At 41.6% G+C, this 24391-nt stretch overlaps 1 protein-coding gene across 1 annotated transcript; it reads left to right on the top strand.

Annotated features, from left to right (window-relative positions):
• Positions 1 to 2519: 2519 nt before the first annotated feature.
• On the top strand, positions 2520 to 23818 carry rab3ab (RAB3A, member RAS oncogene family, b). The gene is made up of 5 exons (XM_031303936.2): positions 2520 to 2617; positions 17755 to 17979; positions 21662 to 21780; positions 22592 to 22716; positions 23380 to 23818. The coding sequence occupies exons 2-5, from the start codon at positions 17755 to 17757 to the stop codon at positions 23568 to 23570; spliced, it is 660 nt and encodes a 219-aa protein (XP_031159796.1). The 5' UTR covers positions 2520 to 2617; the 3' UTR covers positions 23571 to 23818.
• The last annotated feature ends 573 nt before the right edge of the window (positions 23819 to 24391 follow it).

Genomic DNA, 24391 nt, shown 5'->3' with positions numbered 1-24391 from the left:
CAAAAATCTGTCATTTCTACTTGCTCACTATTATAAAATGATCATGACTTGATTAGGAGCAGTTTGTAGTTACTACTGGTCACACAAGCAGCCTGGATGAATGTAAAATGTATTTATCATGAGGCAAACATGGTGTTATCTCTTCTCCTCTAAATGTGCAGTCATATTGCCACTGGCAATTTGCCAGTAGTTTAAAATAATTATTCATTTGGAAACCACCTTAAAACTTACCTCAGAATTATGTCTTCCATCAACTGGGGTGGCACACCGCCGCTTGTGTTATTTCTTCAGCTGTTGTTTGGTCTGCTGCCGTTATCGTAGTCAAGTGGCACCGGCACCTGAGGTTTTTTTTTGTTTTTTTTCACTGGCACCTGAGGTATTAGCGATATTTTCCTCGGCATGACCCGCCCTTCTCTGCCTCTGATTGGCTCATCAGTCCTCATGCCTAAAGTTAACCAATCTAATCAGTGAAAGCAGCGAGTACCAGCCAATTAGAGGCAGAGGAGGGTGGGTCATGGCTTCACTATCCTTGAGGAAAAAATGGGCAATCTGGCTCACAGATATTACTGAATGGTGCGCATCAGGGGGGATTTAGAAGTGGGTATACGCAATGCTGACTGAAAAATAAGTAGGTATACGCCGTATACCAGCGTATACCCTGGACTACACCACTGTTTTTGCAGTAGACTAGGCTAATATTTTTATATAAGACCAGTGTCTGACAATGGGTGGAAACAGCAGCAGGTGTGACCTCCTGATGAATAATTTAGTCTCTCCGGCAGAGCTTATCAATAACAAATGACAGGTTGAGTAAAGGTTGCGTATTTGAGGCGGAATGTTTCAGGACAGTTGTTACATCGTGGCTTCGGATTCGTTAGACGCGCTGTCAATCTTCCCCACTGCCTTCAAAATCCTACCCACCTGTCATTCATTTGATTTAACGTCAACGTTTCTGGCTGCGTAAAGATGGCGGATTTACAGAAAGACAAGACATTTATTTTTCTTTCAAAGTAAAATTGCTTGCGTTCAGGTCATGGATGTGCCTATAAGAGAGGACATAATATATATATATATATATATATATATATATATATATATATATATATATAATTAGAGAACACAAGCTCATTACACTAGCCAGTGTAATCTTCAACGTTTTTTAGGCCAGGGACCCCTTAGCTCAAAGAGAGACGAGTAGGGACCCCCTAGCCTACTGCATATATTGTAAACAATTGAGTTGCATATTAAACTGGGCCGAATAGATGAAACAAAATGGATAGTATTTCTACATCATGTTTTAACGTTAAACATACATGTGGACAGCACAGTGGATCTTTAAGCCTAACTGTATGGCTACCATAGTGGCTACCTTACCAACAGCTAGTAAGCTTATCTTCAATGTTTTTTTTGTTTTTTTTTTGCACAAATAGGCCAATTTATCTTTGCTATTACGTAATATGTTAGATTCACATCGATGTATATTTTCAGACATATTTCATTTTTGAAAAAAGAAACTTTCAAGAAAAATATTTTTTAAAGAATTTGGCGGCCCCCCTGCAGTAGGCTAACTATGAGGACCCCCTAGGGGTCACGGACCCCTTGTTGAAGATCTCCCGGCACTAGCCTACAAGTGATGTCACTTGAGTCAGCGTCGGTTGGGCCCATGGATGTATGGGTTGAGCCTGAAGACTACAAATTTGAAAATGGTAATAACTGGTGGTGTGCGTTAGAAAGAAGTAAGTTTACCAGACATCTGTAGCCCGCTCCTCATCTCTGCTAACCCAAGGCTGTAGCGGCTCGAAGCTACATTAGCCGCTACCAGCACAACACACCCTTCCCTCCCATAGATAAGCCTATCCATAGACATAGGCGTAATTTACAGGAGGGTGGGAGTGCCTACAACATCCCCAATAATCAAAACTGGCCAGTGCAACCCCCCCCCCTCCCCCCGGAAAAATATTATAATTTCCTTTACATACATAAAAACATTTGCACCATAAATTGAGGCAGAAAAGGCATAAAGTGTTGCAGAAAAATTCACCAGAATGCAGAATATGAAGTGTTAAAAATTCCATCCAATTGTTGAACCCAAAGTTATGCCCTTGAGCCTATCTATCAAATGTATATAAATAATGAAATAGGTTATTCTGGTTGTTGTTTTAAATCCTAATGCTGATTTTTTGTAAATTTTTTTCACATCATTTATTTAAATTGACATCAAATTAAAATGCAATTATCTTTTGCATGTTTTGCTTTTAGTGAATGGAATCAAAGCAGTCTGCTTTGTTTTTACAGAATCAATTATCATTATTGGTCAAGTAAGTTGACCAGGAATTTGACTTGCAACATACCACAAAGCAACACTGCCAATTGAAATAATACTTTTGAAAACGTGCATTGGGATTTTCCTTTTTTCTTTACACCACCTTTTCTTTTCACCTTTAGTATTGTCGCAAATATTTTGAGCGATTTAAAATAGGCACAGCTCCTTTTTAACGGCTTTTATTCCGGAAAATCGTAGCCGGATGTAGTGTTGCACAGCCTTTCTAACTTGACAGTGGTGGTGTTTCTGCGGTTGCTGGTGCGGTGGATAGCAGCCGGATAGAAATCTATAAAGGTGGGATTTCTTTATTAATCTATTGCATGGATATACATGTTATATTTAAATGTAGCACTGTATACCGTGTGTATTGTTAATGACCGCTTCTGTTTGAATATTACATAAATAATAGGTAGCCTATGTCAAATTTAGGACCCTTTGACATGGGCAATACGATGCTTGCTTAGAACAGCTGTTTTCATTGTGAAAGCCATAAAACCGTCGTAGATGCATGAAATGCATATTTATTCGTGTAATCTGTGGGGATGGATGTGATGTGGTTTAGTGGATCTCTGCTTTGACTCGGGGCCTGTCCTGCAGAAAAAGGCGTTTCACTCCGTCCGACGGTTTAAATCAGGAAAATGGGTCTAAATGTGTCTGAGCAACAACAATAGAATACAATTCACAACACTTCAAATCCATTCAAAGAGCAAACGAGGCGAGAGTAATCAGAGATACTTTGGATACGCATACACAATCTATCATTTTAACAATTATTATCATGAAATAACCTAAGGTCACCACTGAGTAGGCTACCATATATAGACTATTGGTGCGAATATGGGGATGATGGTAGAAATATTATTGGAATTTAATACATGAAAGGTTGAGCCTTATGCAGGACTGCTGTGTTCCTGTGATAGGGTGAAACATGTATTCCTAAACCAATCGGATCTCGGTTAGTGCCTTCAAATGAATTGGCATGAATGTGTGTGCCTCCCATACCTCAACAGCACATTTCAGTACAGAAGGAATGAAATATGTAAGAATAAAAAAAGATGAATAGGCCTACATCATATAAAACTTAAAATATACATGCATATTCAAACTAAAATGGTATTGGGAGTAATATACTGTACTTCACATACACACAGGAGGAAAATAATATATAATAAATTCTCCAATGTGTGAATGTTGATCTTACCTAAGAACAAGTGAGAGTATGAGAGTATTGATGAATGCCACAAAAAAATGTGTAAGCATAAGTTAAGATAAAATCTTTGAGTACATTAGGCCCAACGTAGTTTTTTTGCTTGTTATATGACCATATTACACCACATTTGTTTTTATAGTTTTGCCCTGATGAAGGCTAAATTTATTAACGTTGCCACTAATATAGAAGAACGAGGAGAGAGAGAGAGAGAGAGAGAGAGAGAGTGTGTGTGTGTGTGTGTGTGTGTGTGTGTGTCAGAGACAGACAGAGGATGTATTGGCTTTCATCTACCTTTTCAATTACAGTATCGAAAACGGTATAATAGTGTAATTGTTGATTCAGCCTCAGTCAGCAGTTTGGCCATTGAAATTAATCATTATAATGGGAAAATTTAAAGAGCTATGTATAAACTATAAGATTGAAATTCTTCTGGCAGTGATTTTTTTCATTTTGCCTGCAGTGATTAAAAAGTTTCATGTGTTTGAAGAGTCTAAATGTGAGACCAACAGTCTGAAGGTCTGTCTGTCAGTCTGAAAGAAAACATACACATCCATGTTGCCTGTGACAAACACTCCTACAGTTCCAACCCAGGATCAGATTCATACGTTGGTCGATATTTTTTATTACATTTCAGATAAATATCAGTCTGTCAGAATTATGAGTCTCATCTGACCACAGCTGCAGAAAAACAGACTCAAAGCTCAGAGTTGTTTCTAAATTAAGAAATTTCATACATGAAATAATTGTCCGATGATGGTCTAAAGTCACTTCAGAGGCTTTTACACAATCATAAGAAAAAAAAAAAAAAATCTCTGAAAGGCAAGCATGGTATTCCTGAAGGGAAATATACCAAAATATCAGCACAAAATAGCTATCACCAGTTTGCAGCCCAAAACTGTATTTTTAATTCGAATTGTCCGCTATATCAAAGCATACTGTATTATATTAATAAGTGGATATTAACTAAACAAAGCCTTAATACATTGACAAAGTGCAAGAAGAAGGTTTCAACTTCAACAACAAGCTTTACATTTTTGATTAATATGTTTTTTAAAACTGAAAAAAATAGATACGTGTAAAAACAGGGAAGACAATTCAAATAAAAAGGTAATATTTAAGAACTATAAACCGGTTTACAAAGAGATACATGGTTTTAATTCAAAATGTCCTGGATTCACCTGCAGACTCTAGCACCAAAACAACATCTCACGCATGCTGACTGCTCCCCCCATCTCTGCTTTCTGTTTGCTGTGGAGAGAAAAAAAAGAAAGAAGAGGAAGAGATGCTATTTTTAGCTTCCCCTCCTCTCATCTGCATCCCCCAGCTTCCTAGAAAAGGATGCATGTGATTGGAGGAAAAGGGGGAAAATGCCGTCCCAGGCAACCAGGAGCAGGACAGCAGCTGCATAAAACCCCTGCATCTTCTCTGTTTTAGTACATTATAAGTTATTGTTTCACACACCAATATCTATCTATCTATCTATCTATCTATCTATCTATCTATCTATCTATCTATCTATCTATCTATCTATGATGTGTGATAGATAGACAGATAGATAGATAGATAGATAGATAGATAGATACTTTATTCATGCCTAAAATTTCCCTTGGGATGAATAAAGTATCTATCTATCTATCTATCTATCTATCTATGTGTGAAATATAGGGATGTGGTGATAAATGATAAGTCAGGTGAACTGTTGGTATGTTAAACTTCGAAACCTCGACAAGACATCAGATTTATTTTAATGTCAATTATTTTGACCAGTTGTTGTTTCAGCTGTCCAGTTCTAGTGTCCCACTTTTTCTCCCTGATGAGAAAACAATGTTTGGTAGAACATTTTATATTTGTGAAAACCTTTTTTACCCTCTCAGTCTGTTCACAGTTGAAGTTTTTCTTCCTAACGGTGAATTTACACAAGAGTTTGCAGCCGTGGGAGTATTTTAAGTAGTATTCATGTTTTTATGTAAAAGTACCAAAGTAAAAGTCGTAAATACCAAGGTATAAAAAATAAAGTAAATTCCTTCGTTCAAAATTTTTGTAAAAAGTATTGGCAACAAAATGTAATATGTATGTTATAAAGGGCCGAATGTGATACATTCACCAACTGTTTCAAATACCTAGATCTCACCTCATTTGTAAAAAGTCCCATCTGGTTGACCTTTGATCTCTGAAATAGGAACACTAATGTCCACCCTATTTTTTCAAATAGGGTGGGTTTTCTTGATTAGGAAGTATTGATGATGCCTTTGCAAGGTACCTTTTAGTATAACTGTTGCAGACTGCAGCCATTAGAACAAGAGGGATGCTTCATGACTAGCAGTGCAAGGATAGACAAGTGTTACATTTGGAGATTCATCATTTTCAGTTTGTTGAATGCAGATGTTATTTCCACGTGTGAGAATTTTTACCTGTCCAGTTTCAGTCAGACCATTTTTTTGACATGATGCATTCGAATGCTCCTATAGTGTCAGTTTTATGGGTTTGGATGGTGGAAAGAACCATGAACTTTTCTGTTTGTTTATGTACTTAAGTGCAGTACTTACTGCACTTAAGTACTACTACAGTACTTGAGTAAATGTTGTTAAAGAAAAGAGATTATCCCCACCTCAGAAAAATGCGTTTAAAGTGAAACTCCAGTATGACTTTGCTCTCTGAGTGGAGCTGAAAACGCCTCCGTCAGTCGTCTCAGCAGGTTCCTCAGTAACTGTCATTTAGCAGGAAGGTGTTTGGGTGATCTGGGATCAGTCTGCAGGAAGCCAGCCGCTACTGATGAAATGAGCCTGACTAGCTGGCCTCAGCAGCACTTAGCTGTGGATCAATCCAGCTCCTGGAGGACGTCAATCTCCTTTAGGTGACAGGTTTAGAGGAGAGCTTGATGATGTCATTGTCCAGCAAAGAAGCTCACAACTCTTAGTCATGATTGAATTAGGATTAAAGGACAAATCCGGCGCAAAATGAACCTAGGGGTTAATAACACATGTGTACTGAGTCGACCGTTCTCTTGGATTTGTTTTCATGCTAATCAAATGTGACCAGTTTTAGCGCAAACCACTAATTAGCTTATAACGCTAATTGTCGGGGCACGGGTAAAGAATAATGAAATTGCTATTTCTATACCACTAACAAGGCTCAAAATAGCACCACACTTCCAGACAGACAGTTTACACGGCGTTCATCGTTCGACTGGTCTTGACTGTTTTCCCAAGATGGCGTCCGCATGTATACGTAAACGGTACTGTCTTTACAAACTATCTTTTTAATAAACTGTCTGTACACAAGTTCTCAATGCTTCGCTTTAAATGTAAGGACCCTCATTACACTGAAAAAAGTCTAACATTGCTGTTGTTCGTTTAATGTGTATTTTCTCGTTGAAATAGCTGAAAATTATTAGTTTTTTCATTTAAAGTAAACGTTCTAGTTTATGTTTATGGTTGAATCCATTTTTTTTATATGGATACAATATAAATTGGCAGCGGGACATTAAACTGAATTTATTCATTTGATCAGAGCAATTTTATTAGATCTGTTGAAATTTTCGAGAAGCCAAACCCACGACACGCGTTTGTCCAATCAGCTGCCGGTCAGGGGCGTGGAGCATCAACCATGGATGTATGACGTCGCGACACCACGCTTCAGTCGTGTCGGACAAATGGATCTTTACCATAAGGCTCACACCTGAATTATAAAATGTATGTCCCGCTAAATTCACCATGGGTACTGCATGTCTTAGGAGTTGTGCTACTATTCACAGCTCCATGATTTGTCTTCTGATGACATCAATAGTCTTGTTTCGGGTGTTCAGCTGAAGCAGACTGTTTCTCTTCATACATTTGAAACAGATGTTCAATGTTGTCAATTTACTAAACAATAAATAGAAATGTGTTATAAAGGAAAGTGTTCTGAGTAGTCATTGATCAAAATGTATTAAAATCATTTTTTTCAAATTTTATTTACTATACGTTTGAAATAATGACAACTGTTAGTTTTTTATTTGAGGCAACCTAAAATAATTAATTTACTCGGATGTATAAATAATTAGTTTGACCCAACCTTTAAAAGGTGGTTGCTTGGAGTTAAACTTTTCAGGTTAAACTAAATAAAATTATTTACTTTGAGTCAATGTCAACTATTTCGTGTGATTGATTACTTCAATTTTTTTAAGTTGATCCAAGTTTTTTTTTTTTTTCAGTGTATGCTACTGTGGAAGTGTGGTGCTATTTTGAGCATTGGTAGTGGTATAGAAATAGCAATTTCTTTTTACTTTACCCGTGCCCCGACGACTAGCCTTATAAGCTAATGGTAAACTGGTCACATTCGATTAGCACGAAAACAAATCCCAGAGAACAGTCGACTCCTACACATGTATTATTAACCCCTAGGTTCATTTTGCGCCGGATTTGTCCTTTATAGAAAAACACTCAACACTTGGTGAGAGAGGGTGGCACTAAGGTGTAACTACTGATAATGTGCTCTTGAGCAAAGCAGAAAACGTCGAGCTGCTTCAGTGGAGATGGATGTATGTGTAGCTGCAAGTTTACTGCATACTGTTTTTTTTTTAATAATTTCAGATCTTTGTATGTAAATAGTTTTTACAATCTTTAATGCTTTATATTGTATAAAAACAGGCAGCACAATGGTGGAGGGCTAGCACCGTCGCAATTTCTTTAAATCATAAGTCGTAACGAACCCATGTGTTACGGCAGCTCTCTCAGTTCAGCACACCTGACTGATAACTTTGTTCAAAGGCGGTTTACTATCGAGGCCAAATGAAAGCAGCAGGCTGAAATGCATTTGCATAATGAGAATTTAATTACTTTGCGATTAAGCACATAGGCCTGCAGTCTGTAAGCTTCTGTATCAAATTAGTGTTTAGTGAAGGTTAAGCAAACTCTCTTCTCCACAGCTAATCTCTGAGACGCAGAGGAAAGGCTGCAGTAATCTCACCACACCGTCACATACAGACACTCAGCAGCCAGCAGAAGTCTGTGATAGTGTTTGACAAGTTCCAGACTTTCAGCTGTGGCTGCTAATTTTTAACCTCCTCTAATCGCAGCTATTAATAACTGTCACATGCTTACGTTTAACTTTAAGGTATTTAAACCAGCACTTTGGTCCAGAACAAACTCGATAAATCCACATTTTAGATACCCTACATTTTAAGAAAACAATAGGAAAGAGGCAAAGGGTTAGATCACACTGTAGCACCTTGACAGTGGCAGCAAATATTCCTGAAGTGGTAAATAATATTCAGAGAGAAATATATTTTGTAGAGAAACATGAGGGAAGAAAAGAGAATGGTTTAAAGTGCAGAGTTGGAAAGCTTTTGGGAAACAGCAAGCAAAGATAATCAAGAAGTTTAGAAGAAGAGTAGACTAAGACCTTGGCTTGAATGTCTATTTCTAAGTTACCTTATTTCCTAATGTGCTATACCTGCAACACCGCTGACTCAGCTTAAAGAAACTCGATAAAAAGCAAATGGGCTGAAATATCTGCTGAGCTGAGTAGACACTTTGGTGCAACAGTAACAGGAGCAGATACATTTTTAATAAGGCTGGCCAAAGACGAAATCTAACACCAAACCCTGACTGTGATCAAGTGTGATCTCTCGTCCAGTAGGTTTGCTTTGGTAGGAGCCAGAGAAACATTTTTAGATTTGTTTTGGTTCACTGTGACAAATAGACGTCGTAGATATTTTAGTTAACATTAACATTCTCTAATTTTTGGTATATTGTGTTTTTTGTGTGAAATGTTTGCGTGTATGTAAAATCTTCCCACTTGACATCATTATTATGTAGCATTTTGATCAGATGTGTCAATAAGTGTGTTTCTGTCCACTTTTTGATATGCATTTTCAATTTGTACATTATAAAACCTGAGTTGAAATGTAAAAAGTCCAAATTGTGCTTTGCTAATGACGAAAAGTTGATGTATCGATAGAAACAAAATGCAATAAAGTGCAATGGAAACAGACTTATGCTGTTTTTTCACTGCATGACTTGCTCTTTTTGGTTCTAAGCGAGCTGGGCTGATACTAGAAGGTGGAGTTAAAACACTGGGGTTATTTCTAAATAGCCAAGATACCGCCAATAGCTAGTGCAATTTTTGTATTCACTCGACCCAGGTTATAAAAAATGGCAGCCCGCAAAACTACACCATACATTACGCCATACAGATGACAAAGACATTCCTCTGTTTGGTAATGAAAGGATTCAGCGAGTGTTTTGAAGTCATTGAAGACGATGTCACGCTCACGGCAGCTCTCGCCTTCCTCAAATGAACGCATGAAACAAACATAAATGCCATATTTCCATCACGTTTTCCACATAGTTTTTTCTTCTCTTGAGGTTCGCTTTTTTAACTATATCATTGTCCCCTCTTCTTCAGCAATTATCTCAATGCACTAAACTCCTTATACTGTATTTCTGTAACTTTAGTAGATGGAAACACACATTAATTTGTATTTTCTTTTGCTGATTTTCAGGAAATTCACTTGGATAGTAACTTAACTAATAATATCCCATTAATGCGTCATATATTAGCAGGCTAACATTTGTTTTGTTTAGTTAGCTACTCAACAGTTACAGTTTACAACTTTTTACAAGTTACAGCAACAATACTTTATATATAAATTATATATATATAAAGTTAACTTTATATATATAAAGTATATAAAGTTAACTAAAGTTCAAACTTAGCCTAGCTAGAACTTTATATATAAACTTAGCCTAGCTAGAACTTTATATATATATATATATATATATATATATATAAAGTTCTAGCTAGGCTAAGTTTGAACTTTAGTTAGTTCAACCAGCACCGGATCTCAGCCCAATTGAACACCTATGGGAGCATCGTGTTAGGCAGCAGTCGGCACCATCATCAACAAAATGATGGAGTATTTAATGGTGTTCACAGACTTGAATTTGTTCTGGCAGCTCGTTGTGGGACGATACTACACCAAGACACTTTATGTTGTTCTTTTCCTTTTAATATGTCACCATTTGTATTTCTGTCAACTAAACTGAAATTTCTGCAATTGAATATTTCCATCAGGTCTTTGATAAATAAGGTAAATCATCTCTTAAGTGAATGATAATTTATGGTATCAACACATTCTGGGTCTAATACTTCAGGATCTCTTTTAGTTCAAGACCAGTCTTCTGATCATCTATATACAAATCAAAGTAAAAACGTTTTCAGAAATACTATATAGCAAATGCACACACATGCACATATACACGCAATTCTAAATACCTGCACATGACTGACACGTAGGAAATTATAGACATCAGCTCCAGTTCTTTTCTCTGTTTTTTCCTTTTTAATGTTCAGACAAGTTACACAAATAAATAGCTGGATATGAGCATTAAATCATATGTCTTAAAAATATGTCTTTTCCTGATAAGAGAATCCAAAAAATCACGCTACAATGCATAGTGATGTGACATTAGTTCGTAGGTGTGTCATTGGAACATGGTGTTCGTTATAGACAATCCATGACTAGCACAGAAGTCCAACAACAAACAACCACTCTGGTTTAGATTAGGGAGTTCCTCCCAATCACGCCTCTCCATGTGTCTCCATCATTGCCCAAGTCCCCCAGCAGAACTATGGAGTCCCCCACTGGAGCCCCATATAGGACTCCACTCAAGGTCTCCAAGAAGGCCGAATACTCCGAACTCTTGTTTGGTGCATATGCACAAACAACAGTCAGAGTTTTCCCCCCCACAACCCGCAGGCGTAGGGAGGCGACCCTCTCGTCCACCGGGGTAAACTCCAACGTAGCGGCGCTCAGCCGGGGGCTTGTGAGTATCCCCACACCCGCCCGGCGCCTCACACCCTGGGCAACTCCGGAGAAGAAAAGAGTCCAACCCCTATCCAGGAGTATGGTTCCAGAACCGAGACTGTGCGTAGAGGTAAGCCCCACCAGATCTAACCGGTAGCGCTCCACCTCCCGCACCAGTTCCGGCTCCTTCCCCCACAGAGAGGTGACATTCCACGTCCCCAGAGCCAGCGTCTGCTGCCCGGGTCTGGTCCGTCGAGGCCCCTGACCTTCACTGCCACCCATGTGGCAGCGCACCCGACCCCAGCGGTTCCTCCCACAGGTGGTGGGCCCATGGGATGGAGAGATGGATGCCACGTAGCTTTTTCGGGCTGTGCCCGGCCGGGCTCCGTGGCAAACCCGGCCACCAGACGCTCGCTGACGAGCCCTCTATCTGGGCCTGGCTCCAGACGGGGGCCCCGGGCTTCCTCCGGGCAGGGTCACTCCATCTCTTCATCGGTCACTCATAGGGTTTTTGAACCATTCTTTGTCTGGCCCCTCACCTGAGACCACTTTGCCTTGGGAGACCCTACCAGGAGCACAAAGCTCCAGACAACACAGCCCTCAGGTTCATAGGGACACACAAACCTCTCCACCACGATAAGGTGATGGTTCCAGGAGAGGAACATAGGGATGCTCATAAGTGTACTTGGTACCAGAGCACCCTAGGCCAAAGGTCAATGATCGATTTTATAATCGTTTCATCTGATCTGAGGCCGTATGTTTTGGACACTCGGGTGAAGAGAGGGGCAGAGCTGTCAACCGATCACCATCTGGTGGTGAGTTGGGTCAGGGGGTGGGGGAAGACTCTGGACAGACCTGGTAAGCCCAAACGGGTAGTGCGGGTAAATTGGGAACGTCTGGAGGAGGCCCCTGTCCGACAGACTTTCAACTCACACCTCCAGTGGAGCTTTTCGTGCATCCCTGTGGAGGCTGGGGGCATTGAACCCGAGTGGACAATGTTCAAAGTTTCCATTGCTGAAGCTGCGGCGAGGAGCTGTGGTCTTAGGGTCTTAGGTGCCTCAAGGGGCGGTAACCCACGAACACCGTGGTGGACACCGGTGGTCAGGGAAGCCGTCCGACTGAAGAAGGAGTCTTTCCGGGATATGTTATCCCAGAGCACTCCGGAGGCAGTGGCAAGGTACCGAAGGGCCCAAAGGGCTGCAGCCTCTGCCGTGAAAGAGGCAAAGCAGCTGGTGTGGGAGAAGTTCGGAGAAGACATGGAGAAGGACTTTCGGTCGGCACCAAGGTGCTTCTGGAAAACCGTTCGCCACCTCAGGAGGGGGAAGCGGGGAACCATCCAAGCTGTGTACAGTAAGGATGGGACGCTGTTGACCTCAACTGAGGAGGTAATAGGGCGGTGGAAGGAGCACTTTGAGGAACTCCTAAATCCGACTAATACGCCCTCTATGGTAGAGGCAGAGCTGGAGGATGATGGGGGATTGTCGTCAATTTCCCTGGTGGAAGTTGCTGAGGTAGTTAAACAACTCCACAGTGGCAAAGCCCCAGGGATTGATGAGATCCGTCCAGAAATGCTTAAAGCTCTGGGTGTGGAGGGGTTGTCTTGGTTGACACGCCTCTTCAACATTGCGTGGAAGTCTGGGACGGTGCCTAAGGAGTGGCAGACTGGGGTGGTGGTTCCCCTTTTCAAAAAGGGGGACCAGAGGGTGTGTGCCAATTATAGGGGTATCACACTTCTCAGCCTCCCTGGTAAAGTCTTCTCCAAGGTGCTGGAAAGGAGGGTTCGGTCGATAGTCGAACCTCAGGTTGAAGAGGAACAATGCGGATTCCGTCCTGGTCGTGGAACAACGGACCAGATCTTTACTCTCGCAAGGATCCTGGAGGGAGCCTGGGAGTATGCCCAACCGGTCTACATGTGCTTTGTGGATCTGGAGAAGGCCTATGACCGGGTCCCCCGGGAGATACTGTGGGAGGTGCTGCGGGAGTATGGGATGAGAGGGTCCCTTCTCGGGGCCATCCAATCTCTGTACAACCAAAGCGAGAGCTGTGTCCGGGTTCTCGGCAGTAAGTCGGACTCGTTTCAGGTGAGAGTTGGCCTCCGCCAGGGCTGCGCTTTGTCACCAATCCTGTTTGTAGTATTTATGGACAGGATATCGAGGCGTAGTCGGGGTGGAGAGGGGTTGCAGTTCGGTGGGCTGGGGATCTCATCGCTGCTTTTTGCAGATGATGTGGTCCTGATGGCATCATTGGCCTGTGACCTTCAGCACTCACTGGATCGGTTCGCAGCCGAGTGTGAAGCGGCTGGGATGAGGATCAGCACCTCTAAATCGGAGGCCATGGTTCTCAGCAGGAAACCGATGGAGTGCCTTCTCCAGGTAGGGAATGAGTCCTTACCCCAAGTGAAGGAGTTCAAGTACCTTGGAGTCTTGTTCGCGAGTGAGGGAACAATGGAGCGGGAGATTGGTCGGAGAATCGGCGCAGCGGGTGCGGTATTACATTCAATTTATCGCACCGTTGTGACGAAAAGAGAGCTGAGCCAGAAGGCAAAGCTCTCGATCTACCGGTCAGTTTTCGTTCCTACCCTCACCTATGGTCATGAAGGTTGGGTCATGACCGAAAGAACGACATCCAGGGTACAAGCGGCCGAAATGGGTTTCCTCAGGAGGGTGGCTGGTGTCTCCCTTAGAGATAGGGTGAGAAGCTCAGTCGAAAGGAGCCAGTTGAGGTGGTTCGGGCATCTGGTAAGGATGCCCCCTGGGCGCCTCCCTAGGGAGGTGTTCCAGGCACGTCCAGCTGGGAGGAGGCCTCAGGGAAGACCCAGGACTAGGTGGAGGGATTATATCTCCAACCTGGCCTGGGAACGCCTTGGGATCCCCCAGTCGGAGCTGGTTAATGTGGCTCGGGAAAGGGAAGTTTGGGGTCCCCTGCTGGAGCTGCTACCCCCGCGACCCGAGACCGGATAAGCGGACGAAGATGGATGGATGGATGGATGGTGTGTCATTGGATCAGTGAATTGTGAGATGGCAGAATCTCCTGCGGGTCAGTTGATTCAGTGAGGATCTTCGGTTATCAATATACTGTACGTCTCCTTCAACCTCTGTGTTTGTTCTCATTTCCTGTAGTTGGTGTGAATTACGGACTCGCCCTCAGTGGGTCACACTGCAGTTCACGTCACTGCAGAGCACATTTTCAGTCATCTAACTAGACTTGATGGGTTGCCAATGAAGTTCAGTGTGATTAAAATGCTGAGTCAAGCTAATTTGAACTTGTTTACATCCACCTGTGATGAACAGTGTAGGAACTGTGGCTTGCTGTACATTTCTGAGATAGAGACAGATTAACAGGAATATAAATAAAGGTTGCCTAAAAATATGAATGCAACGTGCTGAAAAAAACAATGAAAACATCATCCAACAGTGCCAATACTGATTGCACAGTTATGCTGAAACACAGTGCACATCATCTCAAGCAATGTTGGACTTAATTCTACAGTATATGGCATGCATCACAGCAGAGTGTTTTTTCTAATGACACTGAGGTAAACATACAGTACAGTATGCAACTTTAGAATAAAACATTTCTTTTGGGTGTTTCTCTTCTCACAGCCACTCTCCTCCAGTCACTTGGCAGTCTATGGGTTGTTTTAAAAAAAAGTATTGATTAGTTTGCAGACAACAGAAAAGCTTAACTTGTGTAATGTTTTTTTCTTTTTTTTAACTGATGAATTACTACATTTATTTATTAAATTCAAGCACAAACACATCTGGCAACTTCCCTTTAGTTCAAACTGTCCCAAGACCTGTGTAGGTTTCGAACTTTTGGGTGTAATATACTATAAACTATATTTTAAAACTAAGCAAAATATTTAAAGTCCTAATGTTATTTAACTTGATTTATTTTTTTTATGATGTGATTTTATGCCCATGCTCAATTTGACAAGTTCTTATTACAAATGTCGTCTTTTTGTATTCTGGATTAAAACTTGTTATATTTATTGTAAATCCAGTAGTGTTTTGAAGTATACGCAGGAGCTCAAGGCTGCAGATTTGTGAAAGAGTTATTGACGTCACAGGCGGAGCACAACTTATCATCAACCAAATACAATTCAACAACCGTGATGCTGCGCTTCTCAGATGTTCTCTGCCTCTTTGCACAAAAAAACATCAATGTGTTGAGGAAGGGTCGGTGCTTTTTCATTATTTAAGTATCTCTGTGTTCCTTCTTGTAAACCGATAGGCCGGCGCTCTGAGGAGGGTGCAGTTGTTTTGTTTCCGCTTTATTCCCTGAGAGTTCTCGTGTTCCACTGCAGCTGAGTGGAGATAACAGTCTAAATATAGAGCAGGTTGCAGCGACTCTGAGGCCTGTGGGCTCAAGTCAATGTGTTCTCAAGAGTCAAAAAGGTTTCCAGAATCCTTTTCTTCGTCTTTGTAGCCTTGTATTCTTGTAGCTCGCTGGTAGCTAGCGCGGTGGCATACCAGCAAATGTTGCAAGTCTCAGTCATGTAGCGGATGGTTATTAAGTAAATAAGCTATGCTTCTTGTCAGATGGTTGAATAGTCTCAGTCGACCGTGTCCGACCATTACTGTTACTTTCTGAAATGTGATTAGCTATTAAGTCAGGAACTTTTCTCACTTGCTGTTTTTTTTTCTCTCTTGTAGAAGCATGTTTTACGCCTTGAGCCAGTTCAGGGTTGAGACGCTAATGTGTCTGCATCACATCCAGACAAAAGTACATTTTGTCAACCTGAGTGTTATTCTCTTTTTTTGTGGCCATACTCACCGCAGTTGTTGTAGAGATTTTAGGAACTTTAAAATCTTTAAAATCTCAAACACTAAGTATTTGAGTCCAATGAGACACAGAAAGTAGTTCCTAGGAAATTGTATGTAGCTGTTATATGGCAACTGCATTGAACAGCAGATACACGTCTTGGCTAGCCTAGCTCTCCAGCTGACGTAAATACCTGCCATAGTAGATTGTGAGTGTGTAGGCCACAAAATCTAAAGTTACCACTGTCATATAATCACTTCTTATGGTGTCAATGTTGGTGTAGATGTCAAGCTACTTCTTTCCTAGACTGTAACTTCAGCTGTAAATGAGACTCCTGCCACGAGGGAGTCATCAACGTTTGTCAGACGTGAAAATAATCTTCTTGTGACGGTAATTGATGTGTCCTGCCCCGTCGCCACGCGTCGGCCTTCGTCTTCCTTTATTTTGGCTGATTCGGCGTCACACAATCTTGTCACATCATAGGAAAGCACATTGCCAGATGACAATTTTGTTCGGCTTATTTTCTGTAACCAGTGTATGATGAAGGCATGTTGGGTGGGTCGAATTAGCTAGCTAACTAGCCAACAGCGGGCTGTTCGGATTTGGTCCCTCCGCTCCCACCATAGGAGAATTCTTTTCAGAGAACGGATGACAGCCCGGGAGATGAACAGTCTGGTTAGCCATCTCCCGGTGTCCGCTGTTTTCCCAGCGCTGAGTGAAGCAGAGGGACCATAGGCTCCGTTCAGTTCTGCCGCTGCTGATTCAATCAAATGCTGTTTGTTGCGGGTATCATAGCAACGTTTGTATCCAGTTTCCCTTTTTGAATGACGAATAGATTACCGCCACCTGCTGGTATGGAGAGTTATTTCCTTGCACGCATGCACAGAACGTACGTGGTACTTTGCTGTCGGCTGTAGTCTCTGCGGTGTGTTCCAGTGCTCATTTTTGGCAAAGACAAGGGCGGCGTGGGCCGACGTGAGGCGACGCCGCAGTCGTGTTTTATATAAGTGATTTACTTGGAGATTAAACATTACAATAATCATGTATAAGCAAATGTTTTTTGTATTTTTGTTGGCAAGGTGCACATTACGCACAGCTAAAACATTGTTATGCTCACCTTAAACAGGATTAAACACACTGAACGGCATTATGCACAACTTTAAAGCAACACTAGGTAACTTTTCCCGCTTCGGTCCCCCTACAGTTTGGAAGCGGAATTGTCCATTACATACTGTAGTTCGAATGAACTGGACAATGTAATGTAATGGACAATTCTGCTTCCAACCTGTAGGGGGACCGAAGCGGGAAAAGTTACCTAGTGTTGCTTTAACTGCATTAAATTCAACCCACTAAATGGGATGAATTACATGAAAGTCAATTTTTTTGCTTTCTTGGCAGCAAACTCAGTAGTAAGAGCTGTGTAATTCATCTTGGATGGAACATCCTGTTCATGTTAGTCTGTTAGTCTGTTATACCTGGGACCTCTACCTAGGAAGGAATAAAACAGATGTTTTTGTTTTTTTACTGGATGGAAATTAGCTTCGAACTATGTTGGGTTAAAAGAAAAAAACTGCATTGTGAGGCCCATCAGAGTCTCTGTGCTACATTTAGAGGTCACAGCGGCCATTTGATTAAAGTTTTGTGTGTCACCTTTGTCTCTGTCCACAGATGGCCTCAGCAACAGCGACCTATGGGCAGAAGGAGTCTTCGGACCAAAACTTTGACTATATGTTCAAGATCCTCATCATTGGCAACAGCAGTGTGGGCAAAACCTCCTTCTTGTTCCGCTACGCCGACGACTCCTTCACACCGGCCTTTGTCAGTACGGTGGGCATCGACTTCAAGGTGAAGACCATCTACAGGAATGACAAGAGGATCAAATTACAGATCTGGGTAAGACATCTGGACATGTATTGAGTTTCCGGGAGGGAAGTAAATCAAACTAAGATCTATAATTTGTTGTATGTATCCGGTGAATTGAAGTTGAATGAGTGAGTGCCATTAATTGATTTTCTTCAATGTCACAAGCTTGTTGGCCAAACTTTCTTCACTCACCAAACCCGCTTATCAAACCATCACCTGCAGCTGGTCAACAGTGTCCCATGACTAGCTGCATTTTTACACCTTTGAGCCACGTTTCCAACATTTTTCCTGTGCTTCCACCATGTTCACGGTGCATTTGTCTGCGTTTCTAAGATGAATCAGTTTGAGGATAGATTTGCTGAAGTTGTCAGAGGTTTTCTGCAGTGTTATTGCTGCACAGTCAGAGCCTATACAGACACAAAGTGACTTATTTAGTCCCCAGGCATCAGTATGCTTCAACTGAAGTGCATGTTGGATGGTTGAATGTCTGAAACTCCCTCTACCTCACACATTTACACAACTGTCTCTTTTCATGTGAACAACCAAGTGCAACACTATGAATGACTTCCAGGAAGGATTGTATGGCAGTAGAGCAAATATAAAAACATTTGCATTTGGTAGTCGGGCGACGTGCGGTAAAAATGAGTCTGATTCGAGCATACCAGCACAAACTCCACATCTGAAGGTTGTTTCAAAAAGCAGGATTAGAAGGTGAGCTCGACACTTGTGAGAAAGATGTTGCTTTTTTCTAATAACCTAAATTTTAGTTACGTTTTTTAATGATGTCTAATAATACAGCAAATAACGTTTCATAAGATATTTCATAACATGTTCAACAGAGCAGCAGGATCTGTGAAACACTGCCCTATAGTGCAGTTTTTATTATGCAAACTATCCTCAGATCGCAGTAAAAACACAAATCTGCACGCCGCCCGTACTCTCTGCAGCCTGCTCATCCAGCTGACCCTTGGAGGAGTAGAATACAATAGAATACAATAGAAGTAATGACACAGCTTTTAACATTGATGTGCGTTCAGGAACAAACAGGGCAGTGTTTTTTGCATCAGAAATGTTTTGTCTCTTAAGGGTTAAGCAGTAAACGCAATCAAAGAGCAGCGTAAAGACAGGCTCTCTGAGGAACTGGTATCCATCATAACATAATTTATGACAGAGCTGTGATGGTGAGCAAAGCAGTGTGTGTGTGTGTGTGTGTGTGTGTGTGTGTGTGTGTGTGTGTGTGTGTGTGTGTGTGTGTGTGTGTGTGTGTGTGTGTGTGTTATGTGTGTAGAGCTGTCTCTGTTGTCAGCCTTTGCCAGGTCTTGCCTCTGGTAAGGGAGACAGAATCGGCCAATCAGAGCACGAGAAATAGATGACTGGGTGCTGCTCTCCCCTCCCCCACTACAACACACATCTCACTCTAGTAGATTTCCCCCCTCCCTTTCCTACATACACACACACACACACACACACACACACACACACACACACACACACACACACATTAAACCCCCCATCTCTCAGCAATTATCTCAGCTGAGAATCCACTCTAGTAAATATTTAAACAGTTTGAGTCATGAGCTCAGATGTCTACGTACAGTATATATAGATATACTGTATATTTAGATTGTCTTGTTTTAGAAAACGTTTTTTGGGCGTTGGGTCCACGTAGTGGCCTATTTACCATGTTTTCCTTGTAGTCTGCAATGTATCTTTGTCTTGACTCGTGTTCCATTAAATTAAATGAATGTACCCACGAGTCCAGGAGGCAGGGAAAACAGGGGAAAGATTGAATTTGGGTTTATCTGAAGAGTTAAGATCACACAACATCACGGCAGGTGATCCTTATCCAAAGTCTCAGGCCGACAAGTCATTATTGACTTAATGTTCGCTCATATAAAGTGTTCACAGCTTTATCTTTGTATCAGGGCTCGTGGTGAACACAAAGATGAGTACTCCAACGTGTTCATTATGTAACACCACTCAGTGCTACCTACACTGACATTTTAGGTATAGAGCTTGATGCTCTCATCCTGAGCAGCCTGCAGCACATTGAGTGGATGAGCAGGACATAAACTGCAGAACATAATAACCAACAATATGGAAATGTCAGAGCTGCAGCTCTCTAACAATAAATGTCATATAATGTTCTTGTGCCCTGAGAATGATCGTGTGTGATTACTCATCAATGAGTACAAGAAAAGAAAAGCTAAAAAGTGTATCTGTGTACAGTATGTTATTTTTGTGTGTTTTTCTGTGCACATATCTAAGGACTGGATGGTTTGCCGGAGACTGCACGTTGCAGTCCATGTTACTGTATGTGTGCATTGTTTAGATGCTTCAACGTAAATAATCTAATTCCCTAGAAAGTTTGATAACAGGACGTAGAACCTGGGTATTCGCTGTATATGTGGTTTAATGTGTCTATGATAGTAATTGTAAATTAATTCAATTAATCATTTATAACACACTATAATGTAGTTGTAAGCAGTGTGTAAATACTCAGTAATGTTCGAGGTACACCAAAAAGCTGCCTACTTCCAGTAGAGCCAGTGATTGGTTTCTTTTTTTGCTCTGTTTATCTCCACATTGACAGCAGAGTGATGCCGTTGTACCAGATGCTGCTCGGTTGGGTATCAGAAACACACCAGGCTTTAATTCCCTGAGCATTCATTAGGAATTAGCACTGACAATTAATCTCACCTGGGTTTGTGGCCAAGCAGAGAAAGAGAGCAAGGGAGGTGGAGACAGGATCACTGTTTGGCAAAGCTCGCAAGCAAAAATAAAGACAATAGGAGGAGATGATGAAGATTATAAAAACCACAAAAGGCCTTTTAATACGCTGGCTGTACTGCTGCACATGGAAACAATGTGTCAGTCTGACATGTTAAATGTTTAGGCTTTCTTTAGGCTCAAGTATTGTGAAACCACAGCAGAGCACCCAAGTCGTTGTGTGGGGGCATCTGCAGGTCTTAAACATTTGAATCATTCTAAAATAAGTTACTGAATCCACTCTCGTATCTGCAAAATATCTGCTCTGATAACAACACTTTGACATCACGCTTTTTTATTTGTAATTTCCTGTTGTCATGGGATTCTTTTGTTTTGTTTTTGTGTCAGGATAATACATCTTTAATGCAGGATACAATATCGGTGTACATGACTCTACCTACTAAGGAGTAGTGTGCCGTGAACCAATCAAGGATTGTGTCTTTAAAAACAAGATCGGGTAGTATGAAAAAGGATTAGACAACTCTTGAATTTGTCTTGAATTTCTGCACCCTGCAAATTCTACGTGCTTTATCATTTTACCAGCCAAATTCATTAATTTAAAGAATAAGTCAATATCGTCTGAATTACCTGTTGTGGCTGTGGTTATACCCTCAGTGAGAAATATGATTTTTGTAATTTTTTAGTTTTTTCTTGGTGTTTGTTTTGTTTATTTATTATTTATTATTATTATTATAAATTTAGAAACAAAACCTGAGGTTTTGACTAATATAATAAGTTGTAATATTGTTAGTGTTGGCAGTGTTTGCAGGGCTTGTGCCAAATCTCTGTCATGCGAGAAATAAGGAAAAGGTACCAAATAGACTGTTTGAAGACATAAAGGTTTATCCTCAACCTAATCTGTCAGAAGTCACTGTGAAATAGATTATGTGAAATTTTAAGAGATAGTCAAAAACTAACTGCAGCTGTTGTTGTTTTTGTCCAGGACACGGCGGGTCAGGAGCGTTACCGCACCATCACCACTGCCTACTACCGAGGAGCCATGGGCTTCATCCTCATGTATGACATCACTAACGAGGAGTCCTTTAACGCCGTCCAGGACTGGTACGTGATGAGAGTGTAAACTGACACCATGGAGCTTTACCTGTGAGAGGGAGCGCTGTGTGGAGGATGGATCAAGTGGTAGATAACCAGTCTGGAAATAGATGCACTGTAAAGATACTGATGATTGATGAACACAGCATTCGGTTCAAGTTTCTGTATGTATTAGTTTTGTCTCCTGTCTGGGCTTTGGCTCTGTGTGTTATTTCATTTGTCCTTAAAGAAAAAGTCCAGAGTTTTTAAAGTTGATCCTGATTACATTTAGACATACTCTACTACAGTAGGTCAAAGTCTAGCGTTTATTTTCACTGCTACCTCATCCTTTTCATCATACTGGACACAGCTCTTCCTTTCCATCTACATCCATCTCCATCTACTTCAAGTTTAAAAGGAAAGTGAAACTGCATTTTCACCAATGAGATCTGGTACTATGGCTGAGCAGGAACACACAGGAGGAGAGGACGAAGATGTTACAGATGGGGTTCTTTGTGCAATATTTTAACAAAAACACTTTTTTTGAGACCATATCCAGAAATTGTGACAAAATAGTCAGGCAGTGAGGTCAAATTAGCTTGCTGTCCAATTCTGATTTTAAATGTGAAATAATAGTCACATCTAGGTTTCATTTTTCAGGATGGGATTTTGTAACTGTGCTCACTCACTTGGTTTAAAGACTCTGTTCAGCTTTTTCACTGGATACACTGATTTAGAAAACGTGTGACAGGAATAATTCAGACTTCAGGTTACATTCAGCCTGCAGTGTGATCACAGTCTTCGAGTTTCCTCTCTGATTGCTGGGTGTGTTGGCTTCCAGGTCGACTCAGATTAAAACGTACTCGTGGGACAACGCCCAGGTGCTGCTGGTAGGGAACAAGTGTGACATGGAGGACGAGCGAGTGGTGGGCGGAGATAGAGGCCGACAGCTGTCTGATCACCTTGGTGAGTTCATGGTGTACACGCACGCACGCATGCACACACACACACACACACACACACACACACACACACACACACACACACACACACACACAAGAACAAATACACACTTTATACAACTCTTTGTTACTGTATGTACACTGATCTGAAGTGAATAGATGGACAGGCAGAAGGTTTAGCCTGGTAGTGTTAAACTATGCAGTTGCACAGATGACCACGTCCATATTAGTCTATATCTATGACATTCCACTTCCGGGATTGCTACGTTGCCGTCGGATTTTCAGCCGAATGTCCATTACCTTCCGCTTTCTTTGTGTTGGAGTTTTAAACTCCGGTCAATTTATGAAGGCTAGGGTTAACTGCTCCTCAGATCTCTGCAGGGTATATCCAGACAGCTAGCTAGACTATCGTACACATAACAAGTTCCTTCCCGAGGCTATTTTGCAGCGGCACGGTGGCACTGTCTGGTGCTTAGCGCTGCTCATGACGATTGTGATTGGTTAAAAGAAATGCCAATAAACCAGAGCACGTTTTTTTTCCATCTCAAAATGCTGTGTGGACTAGCCAGACCCTCCTTCAGAGTGCTGTGGAGGAGGGTTTGGCAAAGCAAGAATACATCCCCATTAAACCTCTCTGACCATCTTCCACACCCTGTTTCCTCTCCAGGTTTTGAGTTCTTCGAGGCCAGCGCCAAGGACAACATCAATGTGAAGCAGACCTTTGAGCGCCTGGTCGACATCATCTGTGAAAAGATGTCCGAGAGCCTGGACGCCGGAGATCCCGCCGTCACAGGGGCCAAACAGGGACCCCAGCTGACAGAGCAGCCTGCTCCTCCTCACCAGGACTGTGCATGTTAAAGCTGACTACTTCCCCTAAACCCTTTTCCTCCTCCTTTCCTCCTTGTCCTTCTTCAGCTGGACCCTGGGGCCTCGGGTCAAATACTCCCAACACCCTTTTCACTCACTTTCCTGCTTCTTTCTGTAACCTGTAACCTTTCTGTAAGGATCATTGGCTGAGGGGCACAAGAACCAGGTTAAAAAGTGTCTGAAATGCTCTGAGATGCAAGTGGACCAGTGCTAGAGGCATGGTTGCTCCTCATAAAAGACCTAAAAGGTGATTTTTTTTGATCAGTGCGGGTGTTTATCTGATGCCAAAGCAAGTTCAATCAAAATACAGTATTTCAGACTCTTTGCAAACCAGGTTCTTGAAGGTTCCCGACCCATCTTTCGTTGTCTCGCTGTTCCAAGAAGGATTTGACGGCGTCCATCCTCAGAGTGCCATTTAAATCCTTCCAATGTTTACGGTACTTTGATTCATGTCAGTCAGATGTCTTGAAAAGATTTCAGCCATGGATGCGGTGACCGAGAAAGCCACGGTGGAGTTGATGTGGGAGGGATGATGCAGCTGAAATCTGCTCAATACTGATGTGTTCATTTCGTTTATGATTCTGGATGCACACAGAATCAAACATACATGTACCGGTATCTGTGTTTCATTTGTTGGCTCACCTGGTATCTACACATGGATACTGCAGGTATAAGCAAGTGTTTTGTTTTCATTATTCAGCTGAGCCTTTTCATTTGGCCTTTTTTTTATGTTTTTGTATTCTGGAGCCCCATTTATTCTTTCAGCACTGGGTGGGAAAAATATGAACAAGATAGAGCTACGTAAAAAATAG

This window comes from Sander lucioperca, chromosome 11 (assembly GCF_008315115.2).
Source record: "Sander lucioperca isolate FBNREF2018 chromosome 11, SLUC_FBN_1.2, whole genome shotgun sequence".
In the NCBI taxonomy this organism is placed as follows: Eukaryota; Metazoa; Chordata; class Actinopteri; order Perciformes; family Percidae; genus Sander; species Sander lucioperca.
Note: the sequence above shows the minus strand (reverse complement) of the source record. Positions and strands in the feature narration are given on the sequence as shown.